Below are 17,884 nucleotides of genomic sequence, written 5' to 3' on the forward strand. Positions count from 1 at the left end.
TCCAGACATTATTATGAGCCGTCCTCCCCTCAGCAACCTCCACTGATACATACATTGAGGCGGGACTTGTGTACTGGTGGGTGGGTCAGTGTGTACAGGTGGGACAGGAGAGTGAGAGCGAGGCTATATACCTGAGCAGTTTAGAGGAGGGGGAGGAACTCCAGATGTCCTGCTGTCTCAGGATGTCTCTGCAAAATGCTGGCAGCCCCAGCAGGCACTGCAGAGCAGAGTTCATGAAGCAGGTGTTGCCAATATTAGGCAACCTGTGGGAAAGAAGCCATCAGTTACACACTAATATCTGAACTGTGGACCAAAGGTAAACTAATTAATGGATTTGTAAGGCATGAAAGCAAGATAACTTTGAGTACCACACTGAATTATTTTAAACAAAAATCATAGTTCAGAGATAAGAGTAGGTGTGTGTGTGTTTTACCCAAGGAGCTTGGTGTTGTCTTTGACCTCGCCTGTGCAGCTCTGCTCCCCCAGCTGGGTGCTACTCTTGCTGAACAGGTTGCGGAGGCGGGCCATGGCGTCCCGAGACCTGACCAATGGCCTGGAGGAAGAGAGACAGGTTAGAGGCCTCAGTAGAAGTAGCTCAACCAATCTGTCTGTTTGAACACCGTTTTTAATGTACAGGCATACAGATATTCCTTACCATGTCATGGTGTGAGTGACGACTCTTATGTAGTCGAGTGAGATGAAGGTGGCTATTGTCTACAGTACTTACCTCTCCAGGGAGACAGAGGAAGCCCTCAGGTCAATGGAGGCCTCTGCAGAGAGAGACAGAGAGACAGACAGCGGTAAGAGAGTAGCTTTGTCAAAGATGAATGGAGAAAAATAGCGGCAACAAATGGCACCCGTTTACAGACCTGCGATGGCAGTAATTCGGGGCACCACTCTCTTTGCCTGTGGAACAACTGCCCCCACCTCTTTGACCTCAGAGCTCATGAGATCTCTGTAAAGACACACAGACATATGCATTAGGTTAGCTATATTATATTGGCTTTTTCAATTCAAGTCAATGGTGTTGGCATGAAATTTGATATCAGGCTGCAGTACCTGGCGGTCTCACTGTCTTTGTTGGTCTCTCCATGGTGGTCCAGGGGGTTTGGAGAGGAGGACCGGGGGGCAGGGGAGGAGATGTGGGTTGGGGAGGAAGGGCAGGTAGGACCGGGGGGAGTGGCAGAGGAGGATGACTGGGTTGAGACAGTCAGGGAAACACAGGAGGCACTAAAAGGGGAGGAGGTCTGTGATCCTCTGAAGAAGAAGAAGAAGAAGAAGAAGAAGAAGAAGAAGAAGAAGAAGAAGAAGAAGAAGAAGAAGAAGAAGAAGAAGAAGAAGAAGACATGTGGAGAGAGGAGCGGGAGGAGAGGCTGAAGAACTTGGAGAGAGTGGAAGGGGATCTGGCAGGGGATCCAGGGGGTGAGGGGGATGGAGTGCCGATTGGTGTTCGGCCAGACAAAGGGTCGAGGGGCGTCAGAGATGTTGTAGACGGTTTCAAACAGAAAGAAGAGACAAAGGAAGAATCAAGTTGGTGGTTATTCTTTACGTTCTTCTTCTCCCGGTTTTTCCAAACTGACACAGTTACCATGCTGGCATCCAATGGCGTCAGTTTGGGTGGGATTGGGAATGGACAGCGGCTCCCAATCCCGAGGCGAACTCTGCACTTCTTTTTCTGTTTGGAGAAACATTATATAGCTAATATTGTACATAAAAATTATAAAAAAGATATTTCTTGCTTCACAACAGAGCTTGTTATATTTGAACTAGCAGCAAAGGTCACACCCAAACCACATGATCTGACCATAAAATCATATTGAATTCTATATCATAGGCCAACAAATAGAAAAAATACATGTTTATCAAAATAAAACCATTGTAACCATACAGTTATACCCTCAGCAATAGACAATGAAAAAACTAGGAATAGCTACAAAGAATAGAATATACTCTAAATTGTAACAGAATGAGATAAATTATAGCCCAGACTAGACATATACCTTTTTTCAGCAACACAAACATCCCATTTCAGTGTATCTGTAGACAATGCCTTATTTTGCAGAACATCAAAATATGTTGCCCATTTAGCATTGTGATGTCATAAGACAAATTATGATGACCCATTTTTGGTGCCATTTGGCTTGACTATGCGTTACCAGCGTAAATAGCCAACAAATCACACACACCAAAATGTTGTAAAATGATTTGACCGTGTATACAGAGTTATTCCTATTTCATAAAATATACAAAATAACTAGGTTCTTGCCAATAAACCTGTTTTTTATTGAGAAAATATTGGGTTATCTTTCTCCCACGCTCCCTGGGCCATTGACGCGTGATTGTATGAGCTATGGTAGAGGCTAGGAAATTCGAAGTACTGTCTATCAGAATCTGAAAAACGTTTATTGGCCAAGTGGCCTACATTCACACATACACAGAATTTGACTCGGTGAATCAGTGCTGCCAGCAATAGCCAGATGTACAGACACATTTACATTTACATTTACAGAATTTACACAAAGTCTATACAATAATATTATAGCCTATACAATATACAGTAAACATACGACATAAACCATAAACATATTTATTAGCTTCTACTTAAGATACTTTAGAGTAACATTTTATTATGGAAAATAAAATGCCTATTTCACTTCAGTTGACGCTGATCTGATACAGATCGAACGTGTAGCCTTGCAATGGTTGTTAGGAGGCCTTTAACACAGATGGATCTATTAATCTTTGACCGTACCTCATTAAAAATGTGCCACTCTGCCTAGTGAGTAAATTGGTTTTAGATTTGCTGTTCTGTAAACCCAGTTTGTCGCCACCGGTAACAACTGTCAACAGATCATGACATAAATGTAAAGCATAATGTGTTCTCTTAGAGTAGATTGTAGATCTTACTACCACCTCGATTAACGGGCACCCCAGGTGTATGACTACACTGACGCATTCATATGATTGACCAGTTAGTGGTTGTAGCTATCAGAGCGTTCGAGGCTGCAAGCTGGGCAGCAAACCCTTTCGCTGCACCTACTTCTGTGTCATCAAAGATGGCGATTTGCTGAGTGCTCATGGACACATCTCATGGTCATGGATACATATTCTCTTGCTTGAACGTGTGGTTATATTTGGGGTTTAATGTCATTTCTGTTTTTCTTTTGAATATTTTAAAACACAGCTGTAATTGAAGCGCAAGGGGAAAACAGCGTCAGCTACCGCAACAATGCAAATCACGCTAAAAACACTGCAACAGCAGACCATTCAAATTGACATAGACCCTGATCAAACGGTAAGTGCTAATTTGTTCATAATAATGCCAGCTGTGTGCGTTTTATCTAGCCCGGTTAGCTAACTATCTTTTTTTGTTATTTGCACGACAGACCCCAGATTGGTCCCAGAGTGTTATCAATTCGGATAATACAACTAACATAGGCTAACGCTAGCTAGCTGTTATTGACAGCCCTAGCATTAGCTAACTAGCTAGTTATTAGTCTTAGCTTTCCAGCATGACATAGCTAAAGCAAGCTAACTTGCAAGCTAATGTGTGTGTGTCAATTTGCTAATCCAATGTTTAGTCTCATTATTAGCTAGCTAGGTAAGTTATTCTCCGCTAAAACATCAGCTAGCTACATGACTAGTTAACGTTAGTTATCCCAAATGTTAATGTCAGCTTTAGCTAACTATCTAGCATTACCTAGCTCGTTAGCTAACCAGCTATATAGCTATCTAGCTACGTTAGCTATTTTAGTTCATGAGGATGCAAGTCCAGTTGGATGATTAACTAGCAAGATTCTAGCAGACATTTACTAGCTAGGTCATTGTGACATTAGCTAGTTAGCTAGTTACATCATGTAAGGTAAACCTCAGTGGAAAAAGTTGGAAAATTCAAAAACTCAATGTTAGCCAGCAACTTTTGGAAGGGTTGTATTGTGTTTTACAATTAAAGCAAGGCTGAACAGCTAACTAGTTCCCACTCAAGTGTTTTGCCAACCCTGGTGAAAAGAAAAACCCCTTCTTTATGGTTTCAACAGGTGAAGGCACTGAAGGAGAAGATAGAAGCAGAGAGGGGAAAGGATAACTTCCCAGTGTCTGGACAAAAGCTCATATATGCTGGCAAAATCCTGCAAGATGACACACCTATTAAAGACTACAAAATTGACGAGAAGAATTTCGTTGTAGTTATGGTATCGAAGGTAAATTTCATTAATCCATTTCACTTGGACTCTAATAAGATGCACTCAAATTCTTTGGGGTTACATGATTGTCTGCATAGATGACATGGTGTCCAAACAGTAATAGCCTGTTTATATCTCTTCTGGATCTAGGCAAAGTCTGCCACAGCCACTTCAACACCTTCCTCAGAGGCACCCAAGGCCCCTGTCCAGGACTCTGGGTCCTCGTCGTCTGCGGGCCCGGCCCCTGCAGCCATCCCCATCCCCCCAGAGGAGACTACACCTACAGTCACAGAGCTCCCGGCTCCAGCTAGGTAGGCACAGAAGACCGCCGTAGAACTGATATTAACCTGTGATTTGGTAGACAGTCTGCCAAATTGGTCCTCTGTAGCTCAGCTGGTAGAGCACGGCGCTTGTAACGCCAAGGTAGTGGATTCGATCCCCGGGACCACCCATACACAAACATTTATGCACGCACGACTGTAAGTCGCTTTGGATAAAAGCGTCTGCTAAATGGCATATTATTTATATTTATTTTAAATTGGAGAGAGTAATAAAGTAAGCTTGAGGCCTGTTCAGGAGGGTAGAGCGTTACAGAACTCTAACATAGACACATTTTGTGTAGGACAAATATGATCTGAACATCATGCAACATTCATTACATTTCTATCTGCAACATTTCTTAGTTTTTTCATCTTACGGAATACACCCCCTGTAGTCCTCTGTAGCTCAGTTGGTAGAGCATGGTGTTTGCAACGCCAGGATAGTGGGTTCAATTCTCGGGACTACCCATACGTAAAATGTATGCACCCATGACTAAGTCGCATTGGATAAAAGCGTCTGCTAAATGGCATATTATTTGCGGCTACAAAATACTCCCTTTATAAAAACCACTGAATGTTTTGAATGAGTTTACTGGATGTTTGACCCTGTCGTTCTGTTTGCAGCTCAGACCCCAGTGTGGAGGTCCAGGGGGGAGATGCCTCCTCTGCCTTGGGTGAGTGATATACTTCGGCCTGGCTATGTGAATAATGTGTCAGTGTGGAATGTATCTGCTGTGTTGCTAGATTGATGATAGCATGTAGTATGGGCATGGGGATTTGTAAGATGTCTTCTAGCAGCTATGTCTTTATGGGTGTAAATATACTCCATTGTAACTTGGGTAGATAGTTAACAACTTGTTTCTTTTGGTCAGTGACCGGAGCGGAGTATGAGACCATGCTGACAGAGATCATGTCTATGGGTTATGAGAGGGAGCGCGTGGTAGCTGCTCTCCGGGCCAGCTTCAACAACCCACATCGGGCCGTGGAGTACCTCCTCACTGTGAGGACCGTCAACACACCACACCACTACTTAGGATACACGATACTGTGCAACCAGGCACCATGACTCAGCAAAATGACACTGACCATTAGCCCCCAAAAATACCATGAATGCACAATTACACTGTACAGCATGGCACCATATTTGATGAAACTGCAACATGGCAGCATGTACAATGACTCAGCAAAATTACACCAGCACTGTGCGACATCAGCTTTCAGCATACAGTTTAACACTGGTGTACTAAATTTTTACCAAAAACACTATTACAGCACAGTGACGCTATAAAATAGTTTTCTATGTACCCTCCGCTTAGAACCAGCCTGTCCGTTAGTGCTGTGTGGGTGAGTATGTGCTGCTGTGTGTTTCCAGAGCATTCCTAGCAGTCCGGTCCAAGAGACTAATCCCCCAGCACAGCTTCCTGCATCTGCCCGCCCAGTCACAGAGACCCCTACTGTAGCTGAGGGTGAGTCCATCTGCCTATATCTCTGCTATAGTATTACATGTACTGTACAGTGCATTTGTAAAAAAAAAAAAAAAAAAAAATAGTAAGATCCCTTGACTTTTTCCGCATTTTGTTACGTTACAGCCTTATTCTAAAATTGATAAAAATTGTTCCCCCCCCCCCCCCCCCAATCAATCAATCAACACACAATACCCCATAATGACAAAGCAAAAACAGGGTTTTAATAATAAAATAACTAAATAAACAATATCACATTTACATAAGTATTCTGACCCTTTACTCAGTACTTTGTTGAAGCACCTTTGGCAGACATGATGCTTGGCATTCAGGCCATAGAGTTTAATCTTGGTTTCATCAGACCAGAGAATCTTGTTTCTCATGGTCTGAGAGTTCTTTAGGTGCCTTTTGGCAAACTACAAGCGGGCTGTCATGTGCCTTTTACTGAGGTGTGGCTTCCGTCTGGCCACTCTACCATTCATGCCTGATTGGTGGAGTGCTGCAGAGATGGTTGTCCTTCTGGAAGGTTCTCCCATCTCCACAGAGGAACTCTGGAGCTCTGTCAGTGACCATCGGGTTCTTGGTCACCTCCCTGACCAAGGCCCTTCTCCCTCGATTGCTCAGTTTGACCGGGCGGCCAGCTCTAGGAAGAGTCTTGGTGGTTCCAAACTTCTTCCATTTAAGAATGATGGAGGCCACTGTGTTCTTGGGGACCTTCAATGCTGCAGAAATGTTTTGGTACCCTTCCTCAGATCTGTGCCTCGACACAATCCTGTCTCGGAGCTCTACGGACAATTCCTTCGACCTCATGGTTTGGTTTTTGCTCTGCCATGCACTGTCAACTGTGGGACCTTATATAGACAGGTGTGTGCCTTTCCAAATCATATCCAATCAATTGAATTTACCACAGGTGGACTCCAATCAAGTTGTAGAAACATCCCAAGGATGATCAATGGAAACAGGATGCACCTGAGCTCAATTTCGAGTCTCATTGCAAAGGATCTGAATACTTATGTACAAAAAATATATATATTTCTGTTTTTAATTTTTTATACATTTGGACAAAAAAATCTAAACCTGTTTTCGCTCTGTCATTATGGGGTATTGTGTGTAGATTGATGAGGAATAACATTTTATTGAATCCATTTTGAAATAAGGCTGTAACATGACAAAATGTGGAAAAAGTCAAGGAGTCTGAATACTTTCCGAATGCACTGTATATCAATGAGATTGTTTGAAAGATGGGAATGGTTTCTGTGCATTTCCCCTAGTAAGTGTTGTATCTATATCTACTGTATGTATCAACGTGTTCTCTTCTGTAAATATTCTGTGTGTTGCAGGAGAGAACCCTCTGGAGTTCCTGCGTTCCCAGCCTCAGTTCCAGAGCATGAGGCAGGTGATCCAGCAGAACCCCTCGCTGCTGCCAGCTCTGCTCCAACAGCTGGGCCGGGAGAACCCACAGCTCCTACAGGTAACACACATACACCATGCACTACACACACTGATGGCACCACCACTCATACTTGCTTGGGTAACACACTCCCTATAGTCACACCTCCCAGGTTTTGTGATTTCACAATGTATGTTCTGCCTGTTGCTGATCCCTATTGATAAAACTCAACAACAGCAAATCAGCCAGTACCAGGAGCTGTTCATCCAGATGCTGAATGAGCCGGCGGGAGAGGTAGGAGACGTGCCTGAGGTGGGGGACCTGGGTGCTGCAGTGGAGGAGGGAGTCAACTACATCCAGGTCACTCCTCAGGAGAAGGAAGCCATCGAGAGGGTGAGGGGAGCTAAAGATCTCTCAATGCACTGTTTAGGGCAAAAGATGGCTTCAACTGACAAGAAGACTAACTGAGAAATGCATACGTTGTGACCTTTTCTAGTGAGAAATTGTAATGTTATGATTTTTTCTCTCCTGTCTCAGTTAAAAGCGTTGGGTTTCCCTGAGGCGCTGGTGATCCAGGCCTACTTTGCCTGTGAAAAGAATGAGAACCTAGCGGCCAACTTCCTCCTGAACCAGGGCTTTGAGGATGAATGAGAGGCGCTGGCCTGCCCTCCTCTCCAGCCCAGCACAAGGACTGCACCCCACTGTAGAGCAATGATCTTCGGGTCATTTCAGAGGGGGGAGGGAGGGAGAAGGGGGCAGGTTATGTGGTGGGGGTGGGGTCTTACAAGCTACACAAAGTATATGTTGATCTAAGGGTGAAAGAGGAGAAGTAATGAAAACCACTTGAATTCCAATGGAATGTGTGGGATTTGTTTAGGGCAGATATATATTGAGATTTTAGAAGAGCTTTGGGAACGGGAGGGAGGGGGCTAAAGGGTTTGCGGAGTGTGTGCGTGTGTATATGTCTGTGTGTGTATACAGGTGGATGCCATTCAATTAAGGTGCAAAGTCATTTCTACAATGTTGGTGTATTGAGGGGAAAGGGAAACTAAACTGACGGTCATGAAGAGTCCGATTGTGGTCTGTTCACTTGATTGCACCAGTCCCTCACATTTTCTATGCCATTCAAAAACCAACCACATAGCAAAACACATTTCTCATCCCATGATATTGTCAGACTGGCAAGTACATTTTGCCAGTGGCTAGGCCAAGTTATTTATGGGGTACCCTCACTTCACCTCAAAGCTAGCGCTTTAGTTTTCACTCAGATATCCATGATCTCTCTGGGTGTAGAAATGCTCAACATCCCGAGTAAATTGAGAGGTCTAGAACAACCAAAATGACAAATGGATGTGTATGCTCACATAACCGTACAGGTACATTACTGTGTGGATATGTGTCCGATAACTAGCTGAGCAACGCTGACCTTACCTTTTACATAGAATCCTCTGAAGGGGGAGAGAGAGATGGCAGGGACCAGTCCTGGGATGCTGGAGTTACTCTCACTGACCTCTTTCCCAAGGCTGAGGAGCAGACACACCATCACCTTTCTCATAGGATCTGATTAATATTACACACGAAGGGCAGCTCAAATACAACAGGACCAGCTGATCTTGAGACACTAAGGTCTGGATTCAATCCATATCGCGTAAAAATGTAAGGGTAATGTCCGGTTGAGCCGACATGCAGCATTTACCATGAATGCGGTCTCTGCGACCACGGGAACATTGCCTTTAAATTGTCAATAGCGCTATAAAGTGGATATTCAGCGCTACGGATTGAATAGAGCCAAAATGTCTAGTAGGAACAAGGGTCCACATGAAGTTTGTCCATATAAAGTCTTTATTAAACCAGGACCCAGTCATGGCCAATCATTGTCATTTACATTTTAGTCATTTAGCAGACACTCTTATCCAGAGCGACTTACAGTTAGAGTGCATGCATTTTCATTCTGGCCCCCCGTGGGAATCGAACCCACAACCCTGGCGTTGCAAGCGCCATGCTCTACCAACTGAGCTACACGGGAATATGTATCATCCACAGCCTGAATGAGCCTTTTCAGACTATTCAACAGTCTTTAGTGATGAGGTGAATCTGAAGTTTAAACCTAGCTTTAACCACCTGTTTACAACTGAGACAGAAAACATGAGGCTGGGTTGATACATGCCTTATTACACTAAGGATTCTCAGTGTTTTGAGATGTTGCTATTGTGGGTTTTCTGAGGGAACGGAGGGTACCAATAAATAAGTAGTTTTATGAATACTCACTTATCAAGGTATGTTATCTCTTTAACTTACATGGCAGGAGTTTAATGGTCTATGAAGAGACAATAGAGCTTTTATGAGGTTATATTGAACAGATGCATTCAAATGTATTGTGTACCTTGCACAGAATTTCCTGTTTTCTCTTTTCAAAACTGGTTGAATGGATATTTTTACCCTTCAGGCACCTGCAACTTACCACAAGTAGGATCAATTACACTTGCCGAGAATCACTTGCTTCAAACCAAATTCATTTTTGGCTTTGAAGTGAAAAATCTAAATTTAAGTTTTGATTTATTTATTGGACCTGTGAAGTTGTAAATCAAACAAATACAGGTGAACAAAGTGTTTTCAATGTAAACTTATTTTAAAGGAATTGTGCAAGGGGGCCAATATATTTGACTGCATCTGTATTTGTGAACATGGCTTTCATTGACACTGGCATTTTACAGCATCAACATGATCAGCTTCAACGCTCAGCTTCATTAAACATCAGCAATATATCATGGCTACTTATTTTTTCTTGCAAGCTAAACACACTCCCGTATGCAGGAGGTCTGGGCAATGAATGAGGCCAACTGAAATTAAACTCAACTCGATATTATGGAATACGAAGTATTACAGGAAATGTAATTTATACACACTCCGGTTCAAGTCCAGGCATTTCAGTAGTATGTAGGAATGAGTAGCGTTACACCTATGGACTTGACCCTCCATTATCAGTATTGGTAAGTAGATTTTCTGATAAGCATCTTTAACACTATAAACAGTGAAACTATTTTTGCCTCTTACCCAACACTATAACATGATGCAACTCTAGGGTTCTCATCCCCAGCACAGGCAAACCACCTACCCAATCAAACAAACAGCAATCTGAAAATAAGCAGACAGAAACAGGTGAGTTACAGTCAAGAACATCCTTTTATTCAAGTGTTGCTCTTTTCAAACTTTTTATTATTATGGAAAAGAAACTGTAATTAACACATGCATTTCACCATGGGCTCTGGGAGGCGTATTCCTGAGGGAGGGAAGCTGCACTGAGGGGCGCAGTGGGAGCTAGTGGGTGGGGGGGCAAGGCCAGCTGGGGGTTCACTCTACACAACACTAAACACGGCCCAATGCCCTACACACTTTAAAAACAAACAAACCCGAAGGAAAATAAAAAGACGGATGGCCAGGGCCAGGGAGAGACAGAGCTCTCTGGTGCTGCAGGGCAAGATAGGTAGGGACCAACATTCTGCCCAAGCAAAGCACACACTGTGCAACCTGTTTGTCACTATGGCTTCTCGACTGTGGCGCTTTACTTGTCAAGGCTAATACTGCTGCTGGCTTCAATCACTTAAAATAACAACGTGCATGTTCTTGTAGGAAACAAGTAGTCCTTCTATCAAGCCTGCTCTTGATTTTGCAGGTGGAATTTCAAGGTGCTTTAACTGTCTACGCCATGTCGCATACAGTGTATAGAACAATATGACTTTAGTCTGTAATTTTTCTCACTGTTCATTTGGGGTTATAGTAAATGGGTGTAATGTGGCTGGGTTCTCTTGATTGTGAATCTGAGCCTGCCAGTCTACCTGGGCTGGAGCCATTCCGTTATAAGGTGCTTAGAGTCATTTCAGGTACTTTTTTCACTTGTTTTAATAGCTGGTCTCATACAACCACTAGAAAGGTGCATCATTAAAAGGTCTCAATGCAGCATCGGTGCATAAGATACGAAAATCCAAATTCAGTAAAAAAAATAAATAGATAAAAAGAATAACAAACGAACCTGCCTATTCTACCCCAGTTGCCATGCAGCTCCCTTGCCCATTCAGAGGGAAATTCCTATGTGTATTTTATCCCCACGGTGTGATATGTCATCAAATGCATCCCAGTGAAAAACTAGGCTCCCTCACAGACCCTCACCTCGCAACACCCCAAGAGCCCACTGGTGTAACTTGTTCACTTACATTAGCTGTTCAATGGAGAAGCTGAAGAGATCGGCATGGTATACAATGTGAAGCGTACAGACAAGAATAACATGTGAGCTAACTGCATTCTGCTCAGACAAAGTTTTGCTTTTTTTTTACCCCTCCATTCAGAGAAAAGGGGTTTGGGGAGGGATAAGGAGACTACAGACTACTCCAGTGTCCAAGAGAGACAGAAGACAAGATACAGGAAGAGAAGCAAGACAGATTTTTTTAGTTTTTTGCTTTTCTTAATTATTCAACAATAAAAAGAACTAAATCACACCAATTTCCTTTAGTACTATATATACTGCTTTGAAAAGCTTGAAGAAGGAGAGGATATAGAAGAAATATGAAGGAGGGGACTTTTTTGAGACGGGCACTCAGGATTACAAGATGGAGTCTGTGAACAAAAGGCACTTTTTAGGGACAACCTTTAAGATGCTCTGATTCTAACACTACATCACCAAACAAATATTTAGAATAATTTACACTGCGGATTGGGAGTGGGTATGGAAGGGGGAAGGGTTCACTTCTTTGATTGAAACCTACTCTCATCCTTTCTGTGCTCAAAATACACCTTATACTCCCTCACCTCTTGTTTGGGTTTGAGATAGGAGTCTACTAATCAACTAAACCTACCAAAATGTATTTCACATTACACCTCCCATCTCTCCAAACGCTATTAATCACTTTGTGGTTGAGCTAACGCTTAGAAAAATGGATTCCATTTCTGATGCATCTCCCAAAATGGGGAAGATCTTGTCTGTGTCCCAAACTTGATTCCTTCGGTTGGTCAGTTTTAAACATGTCCACAGCTTAGAAAATTGGATTCAAGTTGGAATTCATCTGCTAAATAGGTCAGTTCTCTGGTGATACAGACATGGCCCAGATGTCCATTACGTCAGGCCTTTCCTCTAGTTCATCATCCCATTGTCAGGATAACCATCTAATCAAACTCTAAAGAACTGTTCTCTTCCTGCTATGGGATAAAGGTTGAAGAAAAATGCCTTTTGTCACAACCTTTTCATATAATGAACCCCTCCCCCCTTGGTAAATACAAAACGAGAAATAGAATAGAAGTTTCCTAAAATGTGCTTTATGATAACACTTAATTTTGTTTATTACTATTTATGTATAATAGAGTTTTTGAATGTACTTTATTTTGTAAAAAGCACCAGTTTCATTTAGTGATATATATTTTTGTTTTGCTAAATTGTTCCTTCAGCCCTCCCAGATTTAGAAAACAAATCATTACAAATACAGTTTTTAAAGGAATAAGGAAGAAAAATAAAAACGAATTCTCAATTTACAAAGACTGGGATTTTTTTTTGTCTGCCCTGGTGTTTAGAGTCCCGAGCATGTGGACTTAAAACAAAAAAATAGAGGGTTTAGCCTTTATTTTCTCTTGACACCCTCAAACAATCTCTAACAGACAAACACAATGTATCTACCCAAGGCATTGCACATGGCTCAATCAACATACATACATTTTTTCAACAACAATACTTCCCAACCAAACAAGAAAGAATAACCAAAATCGAATCCGTTATTTTCCTTGACTACAATGTTACTTTATTGTTTGCTATATAAATCATGTATCTATAGTATTTGCCATGGACACTTTTTGCTATTAGATGTAGGTGTGGGTGTAGGGACGGGTACTTTTGCACTTATCAGCTGTTTAAGATGCATCAATTGACTGCCATGCTTCAAAAAATAACTAGACTGCCACAGAGCTTATTTTGCAAATAAAAAATGTATATATCTATAAATATATATGTGTGTATATATATATAAAGATGATTGCAATTATTCAGTGAGCTGTCACTGTTTTTCTCCTCAGACATAGCATTTCCCACCATTCACTATAGCTTATATGCGAGAAAAAGAACCTGAATTCATGTTTAACAAATTGCATAATGGGAATACAGAGGCACTTCCATAGATTAGAAAATAAATCACCATAGCCATCATAATTCTTATTCAGCAGTGCTAGTTCTCTATCAAGCTGATGAGATAGTTGCCGTCTGGCAACATTGTTTCCCTGCAGTGAAGTACATGGCCAGGCAGTCCAGTTATTTTGTGAGGTTGGTGATTTGAGCTGATGTTCCTTAATAAAAAATCACTTTCAAACTGAATCTTTGTAATGGTAGGAATTCAAATAAAAAGTGAATGATTAAAAACAAAAGGTTTCCTCAGAGATTGTTAAGACTTCCCTTTACAGTCAATCTGGCCTGGGCTGGGTGGTTGTGACTGCTACTTATACTGTAGGTTTGCATGTGATTGTGTGTGAGTTTGTCAAGTGGCGCTGTTCTAAGTGTGTTCATTTAATTTGTCCCTCTTGATTTGAAAAGGTTAAACTTTTGGCTGGTAAGGTATCTTTAGGGCAGTTTGATCTATAAGGGCAGATTGAACAGAATGAACAGGCTGGATAGGATGGGGAGCTGAGATCGTGTCAGGGAAAAGAGGCGACCATAACACCCTGCCAGACCATCTCAATATGGCCTCTGACCTCAACCCAGTCTCTCCTTCCCAAACATGGGAACAAATATGTCACATCATCATTTTGCTCCGCAGCGTGGCTCTCTGCTCTTGGAACAGGGGCAGTCTGGGAGTGTAAACAAAAAGGGTAAACTTCAGGGAGATGGGAGGGAGGTGGACTCTGGGCCCTCAGCAACCTAATGTCACTGTTTCACTACATGGTACTGAACACTGACTGGATCACCCTTCCTGGCAATACCACTCGAAGTCTCGCTCCCACCCGCTGTATTTCTCAATAAGGTGCTGTCATTCAAACACAACATTTTAAAAAGCGGACAAATTCAGAGGGACAAGTCCAATAAGAGAAGAAACAAAAAATATAACAATTCTGTGCAAAAGGGAATATTACTACTGTAACTATGTAGTTCTGGGTGTTAATGCATAGGCCTGTGTTTTTAACAAAGTATGTGGATGTGTGTTGGGTTCTGTGTCTACTACAAGGGGCTAAAAGAGTGTTCTGGAAACGTGTGCATAGCATGTGTTATAGACGTAATAACACCACTTGGGCCCGGTGTGTGTTTGTGTGTGTGTGTATATGTGTGTTGCAAATGGCATTCATCATTCAAATGAAAGTGGGTATACTTAGCACTTGATTATTGTGGCGGTTGTAGTTTTGCAAGAGTGAACTGGACGATTGCATTTAGCTTTCCTTGGGTTTGGGTTCTTCTGCTGGGATGCTGGTTAGAGTGGAGGCCTTGGTGTTGCTGAACTGTGGGCTGAGACTTCTCATATCATGGTTTTTCCTCTTTCACTAATAACAATACAATCATAGGTACGCCTGTTTTCCCCCCATGCCATGTAGGTGTAATAGTGGACATGAGATTAGTGTTAATTCAGCTTGTAGTGCAACCTTTAGGATATGTTTTGGCATGGTTTCTGTTTTGTTAGTAGTAGGGCTGATTAGGTCAATGGTTATAAGACTGGGAAAGACTGGTCAATTGACAGTGTGTTGAGTGACAGGGAGACATCACAGTAGCATGGACTGCTACATATTTCACTGGAACCTAATGGGTTTGTTTGTGGGTTATTTGACAGTGGGGAGCGTACCTCATTTAATTTATGGCGTGTCTTGTGCCTTCAAGAGAGTGATTTGATGTCCCTTCAATTTCAATCCCCACTCCTACATCTGTTTTTTCTGTGTGAAAAGGTGACTGTTGAACAGTTGATTTTCCCAGCCATTGCACAATGTGTCCTTGTTCCGAAGTAGAAGGTGACCTTTTTTCTCTTCAGGTTCCTCTTTTTGTGTTGCCGTGTTTTGCTGGTTCGGTGGTTTTGAGAGATGACTTCTTGTCCTCTGCCTCTGCCTCTCCCAAATCCTATGATCCTCCCGTCTTAAAAATGGGGGGTTCCCTCTGTTTAGGTAATTGGTTCCAGAGTTCCTCTACTAGTATCATGCTAAGATTTCCTGGGTTGCTTTACTTTTTATGTGAGACATAGGATCGGAGGGCAATTTCCTGTGGGTTATTTTTCTGTTTTCCATGTTTCAATTCCCGATTGTAAAGAAAGAATTCTAGTCGCTGGTTTGCAGACAGGTCATGTCAGAGGAACCAAGACTGTTAAATAGAAAAAAAGAGGACGTTGTTAAGTTCAGTATAAAATGTGTACCATTGAAAATAAGTCAACACCAAGTTCCACAATTGACCACTAGAGGCCCCCACACATTCCATACGCTAACATTTACATTTTAGTCATTTAGCAGACGCTCTTATCCAGAGCGACTTACAGTTAGTGAGTGCATACATTTTCATACTGACAATACTGCTAACAATTCAACAATTCAGGTCAACAGTTGTCAGCCCCTTTTCGTATTGAGGAAACATGAGGAAATACTCCCAGCTATATTGACTGACTGTCCATGGCTGTACTGTACAGTACTATAGGGCTATGGGAGTATCGTTTGGCTCTGCTGCTAATGGCTGTTGTTATTCCTGACTGGACTCAAGAGTCCACAGGCAGCAGGGGGAGAGATGGCTGGCACTCCCTGTATTCAGATTGGGTTTCTCCCGCTCAGTGTGAAAAGAGAGCAGAAGTGGGTCGCCGGCCGGGATCTGGCACCAGTCAACACAGGCCAACATTCTGGAAGTCGAGCATTGGAAACTCTGGGCCTCCGGGGAGGTGCCGTTTTTTTTTTTTACTCTAACAGGTCGCCTGAATACCCCCCACTCCTGCCTCTTGCCCTCCCTCCTCCCCCCTCTTGCCGCAGGCTCTGTCCCAGAAGCCTATGGGCTTCGTAACTCTTCCCCTGTCAGTTACACTATCTCTCTCTCTCTCGCTCTCTCTCTCTCGCTGTCTGTCTATCTCCCTTTAACACTCTCTCTGGAATCCTTGGCAGTAGTGACCACCCTCTTTTCTTACCCACCCCTTCCTCCCCCCAGCATCCCCTCTCAAGTTCAAGTGGCTATGACATCATGTCTGGTTGCTGCGGGGAACCAGACAGTCGGGACGTGACTTCTATGAGGAGAGCTGTGCTGAAACTCTCCCTCTCTTTCACTATTTTTCTCCCTCTCGCTCGTTCTCCTGTTTCCTCTCTCCTCTGGCCGTAGAATCCCCTTGCTACCACCAGAGGGCACTTGGAGACCACATATCTCTGCTCTGGGAGGGAGAGATCTATACAGGCCCTGCAGTCACAGCAAACAGACTTTGCACATTATTAATGTTTTGATAGAGCATTATGCTAACAATGTCATTACTGAGCTACATATGCAACCAATTAAAGCTCCCTATACAATTTAATTTCTCCAGTGCAAACTAAAACCATACTGTAAATACAATATACTCAATAGCACTGAGCAATGGAGGGCTACACAGGAAGTGTGTGTGTGTGTGCGTGTGTGTGTATCTGAATAGTTCTGAGTTTGTTCAGAAAGAGAGGGTAAAGAAGGGCCAGAATAGCGTAGAGTTGGCACGGTGGTGTAAGGTGAGCCTCATGAGCGGGGTGGGTTAGTCAAACAGGGCATGTTACGAAGCTGGAGAGAGAGGGAAGACAAAAGTGAGAGTGAAGAAGAGGGGCGGTAGGAGGGAGATAGAGAGTGAGCTGAGGGAGAGCATAGAGGGAGTGAAGCGACGGAGTGTAGGGAGGGAGGGTGAGAGCAGCAGCAGAGGGCTTCAGATGGTTTCCATGTGGTGGGGAGGAGTGTGGAGCACTCGGGCGGGTGTGGTTGGACACTAATGAGAAAAGTGCAGTCGGTAATGGAGGAGGCATATGAGCGAGAGGCATTGCGGTGGAGAGAGGGAGAGAGAGCCCGCTGCCTGAGGGGTAGGCTCCAGATGGGCCAAATAAACAGTGAGAGGGCAGTTTAACACACACGGTAAACCATACACACAAAAACACACATTCACAACAAATCATGGGATGAGGAGAGGGGAGAGGAAATACACCAGTAAGATTTAGGGAGTAGTTAGGCAGTTTGGGAATAAGAAATATTTTGGCGTGAATCCATTCATCTAAGTAAGTTTCCTGAGTTGGGCCGATAATCTCAATGAAAACAGACAGGTTTCCTACACACACAAAATACACACGCACGCACACCACATGAAAACACGCACGAAAGCACATACTCACACACTGTGGAAAGCAGCAGAAAGCGCTAATGTGCTAATGTAGTAGTTTGGTAGTGTTGGTACTAGTGTTGATGAGAGTGACCTGCTTTACAAGTAAGGCCTCGATTCAATCCATAGCGCTGAAGAGCTGTGCAACAGCGCAATAGAAATGTAAAGGCAATTTTCCCACGTTAGCGGAGACTGCAGTCATGGTAAACGCTGCATACGTCGATTCAAT

The 17,884-nt window shown here is 43.0% G+C and overlaps 1 protein-coding gene and 1 pseudogene across 2 annotated transcripts in view; one reads left to right on the forward strand and one right to left on the reverse strand.

The window, feature by feature from the left end:
* Positions 1-2,990: 2,990 nt before the first annotated feature.
* LOC311101493 (UV excision repair protein RAD23 homolog A-like) lies at positions 2,991-8,426 on the forward strand. The gene is made up of 9 exons (XM_084142644.1): positions 2,991-3,295; positions 4,038-4,199; positions 4,332-4,492; positions 5,126-5,175; positions 5,374-5,501; positions 5,874-5,967; positions 7,305-7,435; positions 7,592-7,747; positions 7,892-8,426. The coding sequence occupies exons 1-9, from the start codon at positions 3,230-3,232 to the stop codon at positions 8,003-8,005; spliced, it is 1,062 nt and encodes a 353-aa protein (XP_083998770.1). The 5' UTR covers positions 2,991-3,229; the 3' UTR covers positions 8,006-8,426.
* Positions 8,427-10,518: 2,092 nt separating this feature from the next.
* LOC311139233 (nuclear factor 1 X-type-like) overlaps positions 10,519-17,884 on the reverse strand; it is an 88,573-nt pseudogene continuing 81,207 nt past the window's right edge. The window contains exon 13 of the transcript XR_014615224.1: positions 10,519-15,659. The product of XR_014615224.1 is annotated as a nuclear factor 1 X-type-like (transcript). The remainder of the gene's footprint in view (positions 15,660-17,884) is intronic.

This window comes from Coregonus lavaretus, assembly GCF_964263955.1.
Source record: "Coregonus lavaretus genome assembly, chromosome: 2".
NCBI lineage: Eukaryota > Metazoa > Chordata > Actinopteri > Salmoniformes > Salmonidae > Coregonus > Coregonus lavaretus.

Bases quoted from the DNA above. Each gene is read 5' to 3' on its own strand.
- LOC311101493 (XM_084142644.1), top strand. From the start codon at position 3,230: ATGCAAATCACGCTAAAAACACTGCAACAGCAGACCATTCAAATTGAC. The intron at 4,493-5,125 runs GTAGGCACAGAA...TTCTGTTTGCAG, and splicing joins GAGCTCCCGGCTCCAGCTAG to CTCAGACCCCAGTGTGGAGG. The intron at 7,748-7,891 runs GTGAGGGGAGCT...CTCCTGTCTCAG, and splicing joins AGAAGGAAGCCATCGAGAGG to TTAAAAGCGTTGGGTTTCCC.